General features: G+C 34.9%; 1 protein-coding gene across 1 annotated transcript in view; it reads left to right on the forward strand.

The window, feature by feature from the left end:
- The window catches only part of ALG13 (ALG13 UDP-N-acetylglucosaminyltransferase subunit), a 78,310-nt gene that overhangs the window by 15,296 nt on the left and 42,618 nt on the right, over positions 1-20,396 (forward strand). Inside the window, 8 exon segments of the mRNA XM_020284867.2 lie at positions 9,294-9,450; positions 9,452-9,496; positions 9,499-9,672; positions 10,625-10,708; positions 13,124-13,174; positions 13,925-13,971; positions 15,419-15,491; positions 19,890-19,971. Of these exon segments, the coding sequence (XP_020140456.1) occupies positions 9,294-9,450; positions 9,452-9,496; positions 9,499-9,672; positions 10,625-10,708; positions 13,124-13,174; positions 13,925-13,971; positions 15,419-15,491; positions 19,890-19,971 (713 nt within the window).

Raw genomic sequence — 20,396 nt, forward strand, 5'->3', positions numbered from 1 at the left:
GCATTGCCCCACAGGTCTTTTTAAAAAATCCTATTGTATTTGGAGAATGGAACCTATGCTTTACCACTTCTGAGCCTTTGTTCATATCTTTTCTGCTTTGGTATGTGAGTCTCCTTTATAATAATTGTACAAATATCTGGAGACTATAGTTTTAGTTCCAGTAGTATTACTGATTCTATATGAAAATTTGGGCAAATCTCGTAATTATTTGAAACCTGTTTCTTCATCTGTAATAATAAGAGGTCCTTTGTAGCTGTAAAATTTTACTTATTTTTGCAGTGTATGATGCTATTCTGTTTCTTGCTCACTAACAATAAAATGTTTAAATTTGATTTTTATTTTTTAAAGTAATAATGTAAATAATTTAAAATATTAACTAGTTCTACAAGGCTTATAACAAGAAATAATGGTACTATGTCCCACTCCTCCCCATCTACTTAAAGGTCACCATATTACTTTATGTTTTATAAATATATATGTTCAAATTGGTATTTTGTTTTTAAAATTTGAATACCATCTATAGGCTTCCTGTATGGAAGAGGAGACTTTTAAATATTTTAAATTTATAAATCATAATCATATATACATTGTAGGGTACAATGTAGTGTTTTGCTATGTATACAATGTGGAATGATTACATCAAGCTAATTAACATTTCTATCACCTCACCTGTCATTTTTTATGGTGAGACATTTGAAATTCTCTTAGTTATTTTGAGATAATATAATTTATTATTAACTATGGTTAATAATAGATATTAACTGCAGTAGATATCAAAACTTATGCCTTCTGTCTGTCTGTAGCTTTGTACCCTTTGATCAACAACTCATTCCCTTCTTTCCTGCTCACTCAGCTTCTGATAACCATCATTCTACTCTCTACTTCTATTGAGTTTAATTTATTTAGATTCCATATGTAAATCATGCCCTATTTGTCTTTCTGTGCCTGGCTTATTTCACTTAGCGTAATGTTCTCTAGCTTCATCTATGTTGTGCAAATGATAGGATTTTCTTATTTAAGGCTGAATAGTATTCCATCGTGTATATACACCACATTTTTCTTATTCATCTCTTGATGGACAAGTAGATTAATTCCATATCTTGGCTGTTGTGAATAATGCTGCGGTGAACATGGGAGTCCAGATATCTTCTTGACATACTGATTTCATTCCCTTTGGATGTATACCCAGAAGTGGGATTACTGGATCATATGGTAGTTCTATTTGTAGTTTTTTGAAGAACTTCCATACTGTTTTCCATAATGGCTGCACTAATTTACTTCCCCACCTACAATGTATGGGCATTCCTTTATCAGTGTACCCTTGCCAACACTTCATCTTTTTGATAAAATCCATTCTAACAGGTATGAGGTAATATCTCATTGTCGTTTTAATTTGCATTTCTTTAATTAGTGATGCTGAGCATTTTTTCACGTACCTGTTTGCTACTTGTATGAGTTCTTTTGACAAATGTCTGTTTAGTTCCTTTGCCTATTTTTTTTGTTGTTGTTTTGGTTTTTTTCCCCCTCCCTCACCCCTTTGCCTATTTTTTAATTGGGTTATTTGTTTTCTTGCTGTTGAGTTGTTTGATTTCCTTACAGATTATTTGGTGGGTTTTCTTTTTTGCTACTGAATTATTTGATTTCCTTATATATTTTGGATATTAACCCCTTATCAGATGTATGATTTGCAATTATTTTCTATTGTGGGTTTTCTCTTCACTTTGTTAATCATATCTTTATCTTATAGAAGCTTTTTAGTTTGATGGCATACAGTTAGTTTATTTTTGCTATTGTTTCCTGTGCATTCAGGGTCTTATCAAAAAAGCATTGCCCAGAGCAACGTGGAGCTTTTCCCCTATGTTTTCTTCCAGTAGTTTTGTGGCCTCAAGTTTAAGTCTTCAATCCATTTTGAATTTGTTTTTCTATGTGGTGTGAAATAAGGATCTAAAGGTCAATTGATCATAAATATGTGGGCTTATTTCTAGGCTTTCTATCCTGTTCCATTGTTTGGTATGTCTGTTTTTGTGCCAGTACCATGCTGTTTTGATTATACTTTGTAATATGTGTTAAAATCAGGGAATGAGATGCTGCCAGCTTTGTTCTTTTTGCTGAAGATTTTTTGTTTGTTTGTTTATTTGGGGGTCTTTTGTGGCTCTATATGAATTTAAGGATTTTTTAAATTTCTGTGGAAAATGTATCGCAATTTTGATAGAGATTGCCTTTAATCTGTGGATCGTTTGGGGTAGTATGGACATTTTCACAATATTCTTTTAATCCATGAACAGAGGATATCTTTCCATTTTTTTTTTCAGTTTTATTCATCAGTGTTTTACAGTTTTCACTTCCTTGATTAAATTTACACCTAAGTGTTTTAGCGGTTTTTGTTGCTTTTGCAAATGGCATTGTTTTCTTAATTTCCTTTTTGGATAATAGAAACGCTGCTGATTTTTTTGTATGTTGATTTTGTATAGTGCAACTGTACTGAGTTTATCAGTTCAAACAGTTTTTTTGTGGTGTCTTTAGGGTTTTCTCTATATAAGATTATATTGTCAGCAAATAGGGACAGTTTCACCTCTTTTCTATTAGATTTCCTTTTATTTCTTTTCTTGCCTAATTGCTCTGGCTAGGACTTCCAGTAGTATGTTGAATAGAAATGGTGAGAGTGGTCATCCTTGTCTTGTTTCTGATCTCAGGGGAAAAAGCTTTCACCTTTTCACTCTTAAGAATGATCTTAGCTTCGGGTTTGTCATGTGTGACCTTTATTGTATTGAGGTACATTTCCTTTATAACTAATCTGTTGAGAGTTTTTATCATGAGGAAGCGTTTAATTTTGTCAAATGATTTTTCTGCATGTATTGAAATGATCATGATTTTTATCCATCTTTCTATTAGTGTGATGTATCACATTTATTGATTCCTATATGTTGAACTATCCTTGCATCCTAGGGATAAATTCTACTTGATCATGGTGAATAATTTCTTTAATTTGTTGTTGAATTTAGTTTGCTATGATTTTGTTGAGGATTTTTACATTTATGTTCATCAAGGATATTGGCTTGTAATTTTCTTTAATTTTAGTATCCTTGTCTGGTATCAAGATAATGCTGGCCTTGTAAAATGAGTTTGAACATATTCCCTCCTCTTCAGTTTTTTGGAAGAGTTTAAGAAGGATTGGTATTAGTTCTTCCTTAATTAAATGTTTGGTAGAATTCAGCAGTGAAAGCCATCAGATCCTGATATTTTCTTTGATGGAAGGCATTTTATTACTGATTCAACCTCCTTACACATTATTGGTTTGTTCAGGTTTTCTGTTTCTTTATGATTTAGTCTTGGTAGGCTGTATGTGTCAAAGAATTTACTCATTTCTTCTAGGTTGTCCAATTTGTTGGCATATAATTGTTCGTAGCAGTTTCTTATGATCCTTTGTTTTTCTGTGGTATCAGTTGTAATGTCTCCTCTTTCATGTCTGATTTTATTTGAGTTTTCTTTTTTTGTTAGTCTAGCTAAACGTTTGTCAGTTTTGCCTCTATTTCATTTATTTCTGCTCTGATCTTTATTTCCTTCCTTCTGCTTTGGGCTTAGTTCTTCTGGTTCTTTGAGGTGTAATGTTAGATTATTTGATCTTTTTTCTTTTTAGATATAGGCAGTTATCACTGTAAATTTCTGTTTTAGAATTGATTGCTTTTGCTGCATTTTTTTGCTATGTCGTGTTTCCATTTTTGTTTGTCTTAAGATAGTTTTTATTTCCTTTTTGATTTTTTTTCTATGACACATTGGCTTGTTTAGGACTATGTTGTTTAATTTCCACATATTTGTGTGTATTCCAAGATTCCTTGTTTGTTTGTTTTGTTTTTTGTTTCTTTTTAAGACAGAGTCTCGATTTGTTGCCCAGGCTAGAGTGAGTGCCATGAGTCAGCCTAGCTCACAGCAACCTCAAACTCCTGGGCTCAAGCAGTCCTGCTGCCTCAGCCTCCCGAGTAGCTGGGACTACAGGCATGCGCCACCATGCCCAGCTCATTTTTTCTATGTATATTAATTGGCTAATTAATTTCTTTCTATTTATAGTAGAGACACGGGGACTCTCGCTCTTGCTCAGGCTGGTTTCGAACTTCTGACCTTAAGCAGTCCGCCTGCCTCGGCCTCCCAAAGTGCTAGGATTACAGGCGTGAGCCACCGCTCCCGGCCAAGATTCCTTCTTTTTATTGGCTTCTAGTTTCATCCCATTGTGATCCAAAAAGATATGATTTCTATTCTCTTAGATTTCTTAAGACTTGTTGTTTGGCCTAACATATAATTTATTCTGGGGGATATTCCATGTGTGCTTATAAAGAGCATGTATTCTGTTGCTGTTGGATGGAATGTTCTATATGTGTCTGTTAGGTCCATTTGGTGTAAAATATAATTCAATAATGTTTTGTTACTGATTTTCTATCTAGGTGATTGGTCAAAAGTCGGATAATGAGGTCTCAAAGAGGAGACTTTATCTTCTTCCCTCTCTTTTTCATTTTTCTTCCCATCTTCCTAGTTTAATCAGTTCTTGTGAGATTCATTTTCAGTGTTGACATTATTATTATTACTTAAGTACAGTTTTTTGGTAACATCTGAGCCATGTAGTATTCATTGATTTTGTTTCCTTTTCTGTAAAACTTTGTTTTATCTCATTTCATTTATTTTTTCATAGTTTTTGATGGAAACATCCTTACATTCTCCAGCAGAAGTGTACATCTCCCCTTAGTGTAGTCAAACACATCGAAGTTATCTATGACTTTAATTATCTGTTTATTATTTTAGATGTCCATGCTGGAGTTCTCTGTTCTCTTTTTATCTGAACTATTCATTCTCTATCTAGTCCTATTGAATGTGTCTTCCATGGATTTTCCCTTCATCCTTATCCTGGAAATTCTCTTTGTTTTTCTCTTGTGTTGAATTTCCTATTTCTAGGACTATTTGGCTCCCCTCTTTTTTTTTTTTTTTTTTTGGTTTAACTTGTTTATTTTTGTTTCAGATATATTCCAGTAGCTTTCTGAGGAAAGGTGGTAAAGTTTTTGAATCTTTCCTTTCTGAAAACACTTTATTTTACTTTCCCATCAGATAGCTTCATATACAAATTAAGGTTGGAAACAATTTTCCCTCTAATCTAGAACTTCATTGTTTTTTAATTCTACTTTTTCTTTTGAGAAGCTTATTGCTGTTCTTATTTGTGATTTTTTGTATATGACCTGTTTTTCTTCTCTGAAACCCTTAGGCTCTTCTCTTTATCCGCTGGCTTTAGAAACTTTATTATTATGTGCAGTGCCAATAATCTTTCTTGTTTTTATTGTCATGGCTACTTCATGGACCTTTTCAATCTCAATATGGATACTTGTACCCTGGCTCATGAGTACCTTGGGTATTTGATTTTATACAAAACTGGTAAACTATTTTTTAGTGTGGCTGTACTATTTTATGTTCCCACTAGCTACATATGAATGTTCTCGTTGCTCCATTTCCTTGTTAATACTTGGTATTGTCAGTTTTTTAAAAAATTTATTTTAATTATTCTAAGATGTATGGAGGGCATTCCATTAAATATATACAAATGGCCAATAAGTACAGGAAAAATGTTCCACATAATTAACTACTTGGAAAATGCAAATCAAAACCACAGTGAGATGCTACTTCACACTCACAAGGATGGCCATAATCAAACAACGGACAATAATAAGTGTTGGTAAGCATATAGAGGAATTGGAACCATCATACACTACTGATAAGAATGTAAAATGGTGCAGCTGCTGTGGAAAACGGTTTGACAGTTCCTTAAAAGGTTAAACATAGTGACCATATGATCCAGCACTTCCACTCCTAGGTATATACCTAAGAGAATTGAAAACATATGTCCAAATAAAAATTTATATGTGAATATTTATAGCAGTATTATTCATAATAGCCAAAAATGGAAACTCAAATTTCTATCAACTGATACATGGATAAATAAATTGTAGTTTATACAATGGATTGAAATAAGTACTGATACATGTTACATGTGGGTAACCCTTGAAAACCTTATCCAAAGTGAAAAAAACCAGTCATACAGGACCACATATTTTATAATTCCATTTATTTGAAATGTCCATAATAGGCAAATCTGTAGATTCGGAAAGTAGATTCGTGATTGCCTGGGGTTGGTGAAGGTAGGGGATTTAGAGGTTGACAGTTAATGGATACAGGGTTTCATTTGGGGGTAATAAAAATGTTCTAAAGTTGATTGTGGTGATGGATACGCAACTCTAAAGATACAAAAAAACATTAATTGTATGCTTTAAGTGAGTTAAGTAGATGGTACGTGACACATCTCAAAGCTGTTAAATTCCATAGTTTTAGTTTTTTTTTTCTTTTTAGGAGCCAAGACAAAGGCAAAGATGTCAGTGTTAAATTCCATAGTTTTAAGAGTACAATTCAATAGTTTTTAGTTAATATACATAATTCTGCAAACATCACCACAAAATAGTTTTAGAAGATTTTTCTCATTCCAAAAAGATTCTTTGTGCTTATTTGTAGACAGTGCCTATTCCCACTCCAGCTCCAGGCTGCCACTAATCTCCTCTGTCTCTGTAGATTTGCCCTTTTGGCATATTTCACATAAATGGAATCATGTATCTTTTGGAATCATACACCTTTCGCATCTGGCTTCTTTTACTTAGAGCTGGTTTCTCCACATCCTTTTTAACACTTGTTATTGTCTATATTATTTATTATAGTCATCGTAGTGATATCTCATTGTGGTCCTGATTTGCATTTTCCTAATGACTAATGATTTTGAACATCTTTTTATGTGCTTATTAGCCATTCCTATATATTTGGTGAAACAAGTATTCAAATTTTTTGCACATTTTAAAAATTGGATTGCTTTTTTCTTTGGCTTTTGAGAGCAGTTTATATGTTTTGGTATAAAGTTTTTTGGTTAGATAATGTGATATAAAAATATTTTCTCCCAGCCTGTGGCTTGTATCTTCATTCTCCTACCAATGATATTTGTAGAACAAAAATTTTTTGTTTTGATGAAGTCAATTTTTAAATTTTATATATGTAATAACTCTGCCTAACTCAAGGTCTAAAGGTTTTGAAGATTTATTTTATATTTAGATCTGTAATCCATTTAAAGTTATCATACACAGTATGAGGTATAGCTTGAAGATCTTTTTTTGTCATATGGGTAATCAATTGTTCTGTCACCATTTGATGAAAATGCTATCTTTGCTCTATTGAACTGCTCTTGTACATGTCAGAGATCAATTGACCATATTTGTGTGGGTCTACTTCTGTGTGCTTCCCTGTGTGTTACTTTCCTTTTTCTCCATCTCCTTTTGTCTTCCTGTCCCTGTTTTTTGTGTTTGTTTCCAGTTTTCTCCTATTACTTTTCTGATTCTCTCCCCACTCCCAATTTTCCCTTTCCCTATTCGCTTCCTCAAAATGAAGTATATAGATCATATTAAATTTTATATACCATATTTTTCATTTAAAAAGCAATAGATATGAAGAATTTGTATTTTTCTTTATAAGTAAAATATGCCAAAAATGAATTAAAATTTTAATTATAACCCTTAATTTTTTCAGTGAATCAGTGGGCTTAAAGAAAGATGGTCATCCCTTTTTCCAAACAGTATGTTTCAAAACTTTTGCAACAGGCATCACTTCCCTAGTGTTACAGTTTTTTTTAAAAAAGAAATTAAAGTATCGCAAATTGGCATGGTAAGGAAAGTCAAGATTTATTCATTTTTCTACCATGATAACTGTTATTTCTTTCCTAAAGTATAAAACTGATTATTCATCTTTTCTTATGACAGCAGTCATGATTACTACTGGATCCACAAATAAAAAGAAATTAATTGAAAGAAACTTAATGTTGCAACTTCTCCAAACCCAGCTTTTGACCTATTTATAATTCTAACTAAAAGTAAGGAATTGGATTTTGGCATTTTTAAGACACTTGATAGGGGAATCAAGTAATATAATTAACTGCTCCTGTCTTTGACCCTTAATATTTTACTTTTTTTTTTTCAGAATCCAGAATAGTTTTTCTGGAAAAGTACCCTAATAATACATTGAAACATGTCTCTCATGTCCAATGCCTCTCATACTGTGCCACACCATTTTCAATGTAGCCTATTAGAAAGTTTGTGGGTAAGATAGTCTTTTCATGCTGCTTCCATTTAAATTTTTGTTGTTTCCAGGTTTTTTTTCTTACAGTATTTCCATTTTTTAAGAAACACATTTTTTTTTTGTTTTTCCTTTTTATTAGTGCTATCCAATTAGTGCTGTGGGGTTTCCTGTCATAGCTAATAGATTTAGTTTCTGTGATCCTAGCAGAGAATTATTATCTAGAATTAAATCAGATGATTACTTCAACCCCATATCTGAAATATCCCACTGTGACCTTTACCCCTGTAGATCAAAGGAGGTCCCTCTCATTTGTTTTTTTTAAAATACTCTTTTTTTAAATTTTTTTTTGGGGGGGGACAGAGTCTCACTCTTTTGCCAGGGCTAGAGTGCCGTGGTGTCAGCCTAGCTCACAACAACCTCAAACTCCTGGGCTCAAGCGATCCTCCTGCCTCGGCCTCCCGAGTAGCTGGGATTACAGGCACGCGCCACCATGCCCTGCTAATTTTTTCTATATATTTTTAGTTGGCCAATTAATTTCTATTTTTTTTTTTTAGTGGAGACAGGGTCTGGCTCTTGCTCAGGCTGGTTTCAAACTCCTGACCTTGAGCGATCTGCCCGCCTTGGCCTCCCAGAGTGCTAGGATTACAGGCATGAGCCACCATGCCCGGCTTAAAAAGATATTCTTAATGCCAAAGCTTACTAGTTAATTATGTTCAGATTCCCACTCTGATTATTTCCCTGAAATTATGAATTTGGGCACAGGCTAGTTGAAAATTAAAACAAATAACAAAGTTAAAATAAAAATAACAATACATTGTGTATTAATATAATGTATTTTTAATAAAAAATAACTTTTCTAAAACAACAAAAAAAGATTTTAAAGCAATGTAATGTGGACCAGGCTGCATCCTACACACCTGAGACTTATTGTAGTCCCTTTGCAGCCTCGTGCAGCAGTTGCCCTGAGTTAAGCTGCAAGCTCGGTTTCCTTCTGGTCCCAAAGCTCAGCTGCTTATGCATACTTTCCTCAACCTTGGGCCGATTGGGGTAATCCTACTCTTCCCAGCCAGGTAGCACCTTTTCCCTCCCTTGTCTCCTCAAGTCATGTTCCCTATTCCTAGGAGCATCGGCTCTTCCTCTTCTTTTCACAGGGTCCCGACTTGTCCTGGGCAAGCCAGCCAGCCCACTGCTTCTGCTCCTGGGAAGTGCCAAGATTCTGCTGCGCTGACTCCAGCTGCCTTCTTATGCCTAGACTTTGGGCTGCTTTCCGGATACCTGCATAAGCAAGCCCTTGTCACTGCTACCCATTCCTGCCTGCATCCTGCTTTTTCCTTCTTGCCACACTTCTTTTCCTTTCTCCCTCCCACCCCAACCCTCACCCTGTGCACAATGCATAAAGGATGGAAAAAGTACTCCGGCCTGAAGTCTCTGAATGAGGCATCAATGGATGAATATTTAGGCAGCTTAGGGCTGTTTCGAAAGCTGACTGCCAAGGATGCCTCTTGCCTCTTTCGGGCTATTTCGGAGCAGGTAAAAGGAAAACGAATATGTCTTCTCTGTGCTGAGTTTGATTCAGAGTTTGAGACGTGGTATGGACCTATAGCTAGACTTGTAGCTCACCAGAAGAAGCGAAATTCTCTTTCCTGTTTTCTAATGAAAACAACCAGGCCTATCAGGTCCTGGAAAGAGGCTGTCTGCTCCCTATTGCCTTGGTGCGTGTTTTTGTTGATTAGTATATTGCTGTACCTTTGCTAACTTTTTTTTTAAATGCCAGTTTGAGCAATAAGAAAATGGGGTTAAAGTCAACTTTGAAATGTATCTTGATCCTTTGTAAGCACCCTGTGCTGCTTGTAAATTTTACAAGCCTAAGAAAAAATTTTTTTTTTTTTTTTTTTTTTTTTTTTTTTTTTTTGAGACAGAGTCTCGCTTTGTTGCCCAGGCTAGAGTGAGTGCCGTGGCGTCAGCCTAGCTCACAGCAACCTCAAACTCCTGGGCTCGAGTGATCCTTCTGCCTCAGCCTCCCGGGTAGCTGGGACTACAGGCATGTGCCACCATGCCCGGCTAATTTTTTTTTTATATATATATATCAGTTGGCCAATTAATTTCTTTCTATTTATAGTAGAGACGGGGTCTCGCTCTTGCTCAGGCTGGTTTTGAACTCCTGACCTTGAGCAATCCGCCCGCCTCGGCCTCCCAAGAGCTAGGATTACAGGCGTGAGCCACAGCGCCCGGCCCTAAGAAAAAATTTATAGGCTGTACACATAAAGAGTAGAAAAGGTGGGTGGGGGGGTTATGACAGAATCATTCCTTCTCAGTCTCACTAAAGATGATTAACAAATTTTAGTAAGGTAAGGATTTAATTTCCCAATTTCCTACATATTTTCTGAATAAAGGAGGCTTAAGTGTCCAGTTCATAGTCTTGATTTAGAAGCTTCTGCTTTAATGGCTACTGATAGTGAGCTGGTGTTTCTCTTCTTTTTAGTTGTTTTGCAGCCAGGTCCATCATTTGGAAATCAGGAAGGCCTGTGTCTCATATATGAAGGAAAATCAACAAACTTTTGAGTCTGTAAGTAGAATACATACCCAGGGGAGAATTGTCAGTAGAGTATGTAGCAGGTGGGAAAAGAATTTTGAGCACCTACATATTAAAATTATGTCATGCATTCACCCCTGAATATTAAATATTTAATTCCTAGCTGGCTTCCTTCCCACTAGCATGCTTCTGGACCTTCTCCCAGAATTATGTTGTTTTGTACTCTAATTGAAAATTAAGAAAAAACAGTTAATTTGTATCCTTCCCACTGCTTCCTCACCCCTACACCAAAAACCCCAAACCCTAAAAAGTTACATTTATTTTGTATTATCCATACACCGTTTTCTTGAAAAATTAATAATAGTTCATGAAAGGTTTGGCTCTGTTAATATTTTAAAATGCATATTTAAAAATACGTACAAATGAGAACTCCCTCCATTTTCTTGCTTAATGCTGTGCACAGTAATCTTCAGCCAATTTGAGGAATCGTGTAAAACTTAATTGTAAGGAAACAAATTAGTCTAAATATCTAGTCTTTTCATGTGACAAATAGTGGTAATTGGAGCTCTGCCACTAATGATTGAGTTTAGGTAAAACAGCTTTTAGAGGATATCTTTGTACATGTTCAAGTATTTGAATTCTTGTTAACAAAACTCGAGGTTTTATCAAGGTTTGATTCCAAGTGTGCCCTTTAATGTGACTATTTTTTTTTAACACTTCTAGCTTTTCTAATACTATTTTCTTCTGTTTATTATGGATATTTGCCTGCTGTTCTAGGTTTACTCTTAATTTTCTCAACAGGTTTTAGTCTTATAAAACTATGTGAAGGCTTCTTGACTTGAAAGCCTGTTACCTTGAAGTTGATTATACGCTTCTCCACACCTGGGGAAAGGATTATTAGTGGCATTACTTCAAATGCAAGACCATGGGGGAAAGGATTATTAGTGACATTACTTCAAATGCAAGACCATGGTGTAAAGCAGTGCATCTCAAGTATTTTTGTGCATACAAATCACCTGGGGATCTTGTTAAAGTAGATATTTTGATTCAGTAGGTCTGAGCTGGGCCCGAGATTTTTTTTTTTTTTGAGACAGAGTCTCACTTTGTTGTCCAGGCTAGAGTGAGTGCCATGGCGTCAGCCTAGCTCACAGCAACCTCAAACTCCTGGGCTCGAGCGATCCTTCTGCCTCAGCCTCCCGAGTAGCTGGGACTACAGGCACGCACCACCATGCCTGGCAAATTTTTTAAATATATATCAGTTGGCCAATTCATTTCTTTCTATTTGTAGTAGAGACGGGGTCTCGCTCTTGCTTAGGCTGGTTTTGAACTCCTGACCTTGAGCAATCCGCCCGCCTCGGCCTCCCAGAGAGCTAGGATTACAGGCGTGAGCCACCGCGCCCGGCCCGAGATTTTTACATGTTTAAAAAATTCCCAAGCTATACTTGCTGTTGGTTTGTGGACCATATCTTGAATAAGAGATGTGTGTAAAATTTTAAAACAACATGGATGAATCTCAGAATAATTCTACCGAGTGATAGAAGCCAGACGTCCCCCCCCCCTTGAAAGTTTGCACTGTACGGTTTCCTTCATATAAAACTCTAGAAAAAATACAAACCAATCTATAATGATGGAAAGCAGTAGATCAGTGGTTGTGTATCAGTTATAGAGGGGCACAAGGAAGCTTATGGGGGTGATGGAGATATTTACTATCTCACCTGTGGTGATGATTTCATGGGTGCATACATAAGTCAAAACTTGTATTATTTAAATTGTGCCATTTATGTCAGTTATACCTCAACTTGCAAAAATTAAAGAAAAATTTAAAAATTGATCTTTAACATCTAGTGATATGCATGCATGGAACTAGAAATCTATTCTGAGTTTAATGTCATTTTTATTGAGGCATATTTTACATACAGTAAAATCCACCTTTTTAAGTTTAGCATTTTTAGTTTTGACAGTGATACACAATTACACAAATGCTATCACAATTAAGATATAGAACATTTCCATCATCCCTAAAAGTCCCATGCCCTGGGCTCTTTTGAAACTAATGAAATTCTCTTTAAAGTTCCTCAATTTAACTTTGTAAATGTATGTCTCCTATCAAATTTGAAATTCTTATAATTACTGGGCTGCTCGATTTATAAAAATTACCAAGTTAAGTTGGCATTTCAATAGAAACTCGAAGGCATATCATTTCAGAAAATGCACTGGTTTGTGGATAAGCCAGGACCAATTTCTAAGGTTTATACTCTAGCTTTTCTACACTCATAACTTTTATGTATGTATGTGCAAATTTTCTTGAGGTGCTATGCAAGGTAGTAACTTAATATCATAATTGTTGAGCTGAACAAAAAACCCACTGGAGGATAATATTGCAGAATATAACCAGATTTTCAGTAATGCTATGTATTTGGTTAAGTCAAGTTTGTTTTATTTTTGAAGTATGTGGAGGGATCTTTTGAGAAATACCTGGAACGGTTGGGAGATCCCAAGGTAAGATCAAATATGGGGTTTAATCTTTTCAGAGTTATTTGGAATAGTAACCTAAATATTCATTTGGCTATATCACTTTAGCTAGACTCAAAATATTTTCTTTGGTAGCCAGCTGTGTTGAATTAAATAGATGTTGCGAAAGTTGAGGCTGGCAATTTACCTATTATTTTGTGTTGAATATTGAAAATTGTGTTAATAATCCCATCATCTATAGACTAGCAAAAGAGTACACAGTGCTTAGAAACAGGACAAGCCTAAACCTTTTCACTTTAATGGGGGAGGAGGGTGGTAATGGATGTTCGTAAAGAGATCACTATTTTGTTTTATTAATAATTACCCTGTAGTTATCCTCCTTTTATGTGGAAGTAAAATCTGTAAACATATCCTTTATTTAGAAATAATTTTATGTGATAAAATTACATAGTTCTAGACTTAAGACATATTTACTAAATACCCTGTTACCTTTTTATTCTTACACTAGTTCCATTTTTATTGTGCTTTTTAAATCTTTCTTATTAGCTGTCCTTATTACTTAATGGTTAAGAAGGGCTTTAGGTCCATTTATTTTCAGGAAAAGTTTATGTTTATGCGTAACTATTGCAATATGCCAAGCATCAAAACAAGTTATGGCGTGTTCTACAAAGTCTTCATTTAAAACCATGCTAAGTGCTTTAAAAAAATTGTTGAACTTGACTTCTACCTCCTAGCTACAGAACGTTTTTAAAAACTCTGTGTATTATTTATGTTTAGGAAAGTGCTGGTCAACTGGAAATAAGAGCTCTTTCTCTAATTTATAAGTAAGTTTCTCTCCTTTTCTTTGAGAGAGAGTGTGCATGCTTGTGTGTATAAAGTTTCTATTAAAGTCCCTTTCCCAGTTCCTTTAGGACTGGGAAAATTTGAGATTTGATGTATTAATATGTAGAATAAAGAGGTCTAAGCAAAATCAGTTTGGTGTAGTTTTGGGGTTGGGAACCTATTACAGATGTTCTTTTAGCATTTGTGTCTGTTTGGACAATTAAAAGACTTTAGGAACTGCTGATATTCTTGTAGGAGGTCAGAGTATTTATCTTAGAAATCTTGGGTATTTAACTTTTGCCTCTTTTGCATGCATTCTTAGTGGGACAGTTGCTCCCAATATAATAGAAATTGGTTTGGGGAGGGGCAAAGAAATCTCAGATATTCCAGTGGTTTATGGTCCTTCAAATGGTCACAGTACATAAACAGATAATACAATACATCTGTGGTACTGAAATTTCATAGAGAAATTAAGAAAAATCTAAAGAGACTTATTGGGAGGCGATAATAGGAATATTTGAGAAGCACTGCTATGCTGCTTTGGACATTCTTTAAAACTGGCCTTTAAAACTGTAAAAGTAGAATTTATGAAAGTTGTAGGGATTTAAAAAATGCATAGGTTAGAAGTTACTAGAAATTTTGTTCATTTGAGGAGTCTGATCTGTGTCAGACTCCTTCACAGTTCTTAGGATGGTGAGATGGTATATACCTTGGTAGAATCAGAACCCTCTTGTTATGGGGACTTGAAGTCAGTATTTCACCATCTGCTCATTTCTTATTAAATCAGGCAAGAAGTGTAGAAGAGGCATTGGGCAGGTGGCTAATCAGTTGTTACTTTTAAATTAGGAGCTGGCTGTTATATTGGCCTGTTTCCTGTCTTTGTATGGCCTTCAAGCTAAGAATGATTTTTATAGTATTTTAAATGGTTAAAAAGTCAAAAGGAGGTTTCATGGCATGTGAAAATTATATAAAATTCAAATTTCAGTGTCTATAAACAAAGCTTTATTGGAACACAGTCATGCTCATTCACTTATGCATTATCTATGGCTGCTTTCATGCTATAAAAGCAAAGTTGAATAAACCATGTGGCCTGCAAAAACAGAAATGTGTATTATCTGACCTTTTGCCAAAAAAGATTTGCCAGCCCCTGCTTAGATGGGGAGAGCTCCCAAAGATCACAGATGTACATACAGTTGGTAAATGGTTACCTTTACCCCTTCTCCCAAATCGAGACACATTTTAAACAATCCATAGGACTTCAGGGGTGGTTACCTGTCTACCTTGAGTTAACATCATTTAGCCTCTTTGGATTATTTTAAAGCCAAATGTTTGTATTATTTTATGTTAATAAGGTAGACAGTTTAAAAGCACAAATACTTGTTCCGAAAAGTATCTGTTACATATTCCAAATTATTTCTTCCCATCCACCTTTATTTTTTACCCATGTAGTCGGGATTTCATTCTTTATCGCTATCCTGGAAAGCCTCCAACTTATGTCACAGATAATGGCTATGAAGACAAGGTAAGAAGATAAGTGAATGTTGAGTTAAATAAAAGAAGTTGAATGATGCTGCTGGCCTACGAGGGCATTAAGAAATAATTTTTAGCCTAATTAATGGAAAAGTAGGCACAGTGTACATGACAAGGCGTTCTGTCTTTTCCTCTCTTAGTCGTCTTCAGTGTTAGCTACCTTTCTAAACACATCTGATCTTGTCACTCCTGTAATTGAAAAAAAAAACACCCAAAACTCTAATTGGGCCCTCAGTGACTAGAGAATAAGTTCGAACTTTGAAGCTAGTAGTCATTCAGTGTCCTGTAGGGTACCAAACCAGCATCATTGTCTTCCATCCTTAGAATACTATGCTTCCTGTGTTGGTCTGGCTTTCATGTCATACTGCTCCTTTGAACCTGAAATGTCAATTCCTCTGAAACTTTCCCAACTGTTCTGAAGTGATTTCCTCCCATTATGTTCCCCTAGCAGCTTGCAAGTAATTATAGTATTTGTCACATTGTATTTGTTTGCATGTCTATTTCCCTCATTAGTCTGAAAGTTTCTTGATGGTAGGGCAATGTTCTACTACCTCATAAAGTACATGGAAAATGTAGGAGATTGATGGTTGAGAATACTTAGTAGATAAATTGTTTTTCAGCATGTAGCTTTTCTCCCAAAAAGTTTAAGAAAAGCCTTTTATCTTGATTATTTCACTAGTGCATTTAGGTTGCAGAGTATTTGAATTTTATAAGTCTTATTTCACATCATGGAGCAGAATTCAAGCAACATTTTAATGATGTCAAAACAAGACTATACACTGGGAGAACTGTTAGGATGCTCATTACAGTAATCCAGGAAGAAGATCCGAGCTAAAAGTGGCATTAGGAATAGAGAAGGTGTTGAGTAGGAGTTAACCTAGAGAAGATAAATATAAATTGGGGCACATTAATTATTTTGCCAAATGGCCATAATCTAATTTGTTCAGCAAGCATTAAGCCCTTATTAGTATAACAAGCACTTTTCTGGGTTTTGAGGATACCAAGATGAATACAACAGAATCTTTGCTCTCCAAAATTTTAAGAAGCTATGAAGACAGACATGCAAATAGTTAATTACAGCAAAGTGATAAATTTTATAATTAAAGTATGTACAAACAGCATAGAAGAAAAAGCCCTTCTTTCTGCTTGAGGGGGTTTAGAAAGTTTTATACTGGTAGTGATGTTTAAGTGGAGTATCAAAAAAATGAGTCCATCAAGTATGAAGAGCAATCAATTCAGAGGAATCACTACATGCAAAGGCATGAAAGCAAGAGACCCTTTGAGATTTAAGTGGGGATGTGGGGAAAGGTGATGCTGAAAATATAGGTTAGAGTGACATAATGAGAGGTGGAGTAGCCCATGCCAAAGAATTTGTCTTTTCATTGTAGAGAATAATCAATTGAAGTTTTTCCCCCAACATTTTGTTATAAAGATGTTGAAACATATAGAAAAGTTAAAAGAATTTTATAGTGAGCATCCATATAGCTACCCAACACCTAGAGTTTGCTGTTAATATTTTAGTATTTTCACATATCCATTTCTGTATCCATTCATCAATCCATCTTTATCGATGTATTTCAAAGTAAATTTCAGGTATCACTACACTTTTTTCTTTTACTAGTGTAAAAGATTGGCTACATCTGTGAAAGGTATACTTGACCCTCAATGCCAATTGAAAGTTTTTAGGTGAATGTGTGACATAATCAGAATCGTTTGAGGAAGAGGAGTGTTAGCTTTTGTATTTTAGCAGTTGTAGACAGCATTGCCTGAAATGAGATTTGGACATTAAGAGCTTTACCTTTAGTTAAGTTTTATTTCCCCCCAACATTTTGTTCTGAAAATTTTCATACAGAGAAAAGTTGAAAGACTCATATAGTGAACACACCACTTAGTTTCTACAGTTATACAGTTCCATTTTTAAATGAGTCTTATACATCTTACAAAGATATTGAGCTTATCAAGGGGAAACATTACCCATTGGGAATCATAAAAATACAAAAATGTCAGACTTTTTGAGTGTGTACAACCAGCAAATATGTTTAAGGCTCATTTATACAGTTAGACAGAGCTAATACTTATCCATCAACTAGGTATTTGCATGCCCAGAATAGTGCATGCATAGGTCCGACTTGTGAATTTATAAAGTGAGTGTGTTTGTCCGTATTGAAATATAAGTATGGAAAAGCTAGGTGCTTTTGTTGTGTGGTGTTTTGATTTGCCTAAAACTTTGTTGCTTTATCTCAGTTTAGGTTCCTAAGATTTACATTTGAATTGTTTTGGTTTTCAAAAATGACTTCATTGAAGGTAGTGAGCATTATCAATGAGGCTTCTAGAACACATTTTAGAGTAAACTCTCAAAGAAATGCCTATGTTCACCTTGGTACCTTTCACTTTCTACGTTGACTTCATTTTGCATTGTATGTATTATCTACATTATCTTTAATTTCCTAAATGTATTCAGTGTTAAAGTGAATGCTACTGAAAGCTAGCCATCTTCACGTAGCTCACTTGCTCCATCTAGAAATAAGTACATACTTATATTAAAAACAAAACTTAAATTTGAAAATGTAAAGTAAAAAAAGTCCCCATTCATGTTCTTCAGTAGCATGTGCTTGAAGGTAAACAACTATTAAGTATTGGTGAGTATCCTTCTTTATTGTTGTCTTTGCATTTATGGGTTTTTTTATGTAAATAGACTCTACATTCTGTTGTTCTTTTTTTAGATATCTATCCTTATCAGTAATACAGATCTACTCCATTTTTCACTAGTTTGCTATCATTACATCCTACCTGCCCACTCTGAAACACATTACCTACTAGTGTGAATGAGAGAATTACTATTTTATGTGGGATCCTACCAGGAACGTAAAAGCCGTCATGCCTTGTTTTGCCTCTTCCAATCAAAAGGGAACTTTTTGCTACTTGATTAGAAAAATTGTAGAGTCTCCTGCTTTTTTTCCTACAAGAACTGCTTGCTTATTCATCAGTTTTGGTTAGGAGGGTTCTTTACTTGTTAACAGTGGCCTCTGGTTATTAATAGTTCTTAGCTGGAGTTCTCACTTCTTGTAGCCCAAAATACAAAGGGCTTCTCTGCTCACTTTTCTTGTGAGTTAATAAACTGTTCTTAAATGCAAATACCCCTTGTGGTGGGAGAAACTTATTCATAACTTAAATTTTGAGTTGCTTTAGCTTGATACTTGATCTCAATACTTTGAAATGGATTATTACTGAAATGAAATTTTGATTTCAAAAAAGGCTAGGATCAAATAATAGATCCTGGGATCAGAGAACTTGATTATTAGAAGTTAGTCTAGAGTAGTGTAGGGAGGTAGACAAAAAGGGTTCTTAAGATACTGATTTTTTTCTGCCAAGGATACTTGGCAATATCCTTCTGTAGATAACAAAATTGTCTTCAGGTTGCTGATACCGAAGATAGCTTCAAAATGAAGCAGCCTTAATCAGTAGGAATTATATCCCTTATACAACACAAATTTTTTTTTAAGAGATGAGGTCTTGCTATGGTGCCCAGGCTGGAGTGTGGTGGTGTTCACAAGTGCAATCGTAGCACACTACAGCCTCAAACCCCTGGGCTCAAGCGATCTTCCTGCCTCAGCCTCCCAAATAGCTGTGACTATAGGTGTGTGCCACTGTGCCTGGCCAAGACAGATTTTTTGAACCAAAAATCAGATTTTGGAGCAGTTAGGTAAACAAATTTCATCTCATGGAGTGTTTTTGCTGAAAAAATTTGGTTAGCAAACATGACCTTTGAATTGTTTTGGGGAAAAAAAAAAACAAACTAGAGATGGAAGAAATCTGTTGAAGTTAACTCCTAATTTTTATACACATCTCAGTGCCTTAATTCATTAAGGAAGTCTCTAGCAGTATTGCTGCCATATAATGTATTGCTATTCTGTATAATGGGTAACCTTTTGAATAAATTGAATGAAGTCCCTCTCCTTTTTTGGTCCTAGTTTGGAATATTTGGGTATTTGACCTAACATCTTCTTAGAAGTTAAGCTGAGTCTCTTGACATCTATTAGGCTTTCTCTTATGTTCAGTAACTCAATTTGTAAAAGTTCTTATTTTTTGCAAATTTGTAAATCAGGGCTTGTTCCACATGTTAAAGGAATGTGATTGAGGTGAACAGTGTAACCTTAGTAGTGATTTTAATCTTGGCATTTAAAAGTCACTGCTAAGAAAATCTCTTTATGAGGTACAGCTTGCATTTCCTATATTTAGATTTAAAAATAACTTTTTAAAAAATAATACATTTAATTTATTAATTGCTGACCACTAACTTAATTTCAAGTTAATTGTCAACATAATTTTATGGTTGTAAAACATGTAATATTCACTTAATTGTTCTGTGTGGTTTTTTTTTTTTTTATAGATTCTACTCTGCTATTCAAGTAATGGTCATTATGATTCTGTGTACTCAAAACAGTTTCAATCAAGTGCAGCTGTTTGTCAGGGTATGTGAAGGCTTTATAAATTTTCAGGTGTAATTTCAGATATATTGCTTGTCTTTTTTATTACAGAATATTATGGGGGTATAGACGATTTGCTTATATAAATTGCTTTTGTACAGTGTGAGTCAGTTATAAGTGTGTCTGTCACCATATGGTGTGCATTGTATCTGTTAGGTATGAATCTACCTATCCCCTCCGCTTGATTTCTGTTGAATTGTACTACCATATGTGCACATGAGTGTTGATCTCTAAGTTTCAATTTAGTAGTGAATACATGTGGTTTTTGTTCTTCCATTCTTGTGATACTTCACTTGAAAGGATGATCTCCAGTTCCATCCAGGTTGTTACAAAAGGTATTAGTTCGCTATTTTTTATGGCTGAATAGTATTCCATCGTATACATATACCACATTTTATTGATCCACTCAT

This window comes from Microcebus murinus, chromosome X (genome assembly GCF_040939455.1).
Source record: "Microcebus murinus isolate Inina chromosome X, M.murinus_Inina_mat1.0, whole genome shotgun sequence".
In the NCBI taxonomy this organism is placed as follows: Eukaryota; Metazoa; Chordata; class Mammalia; order Primates; family Cheirogaleidae; genus Microcebus; species Microcebus murinus.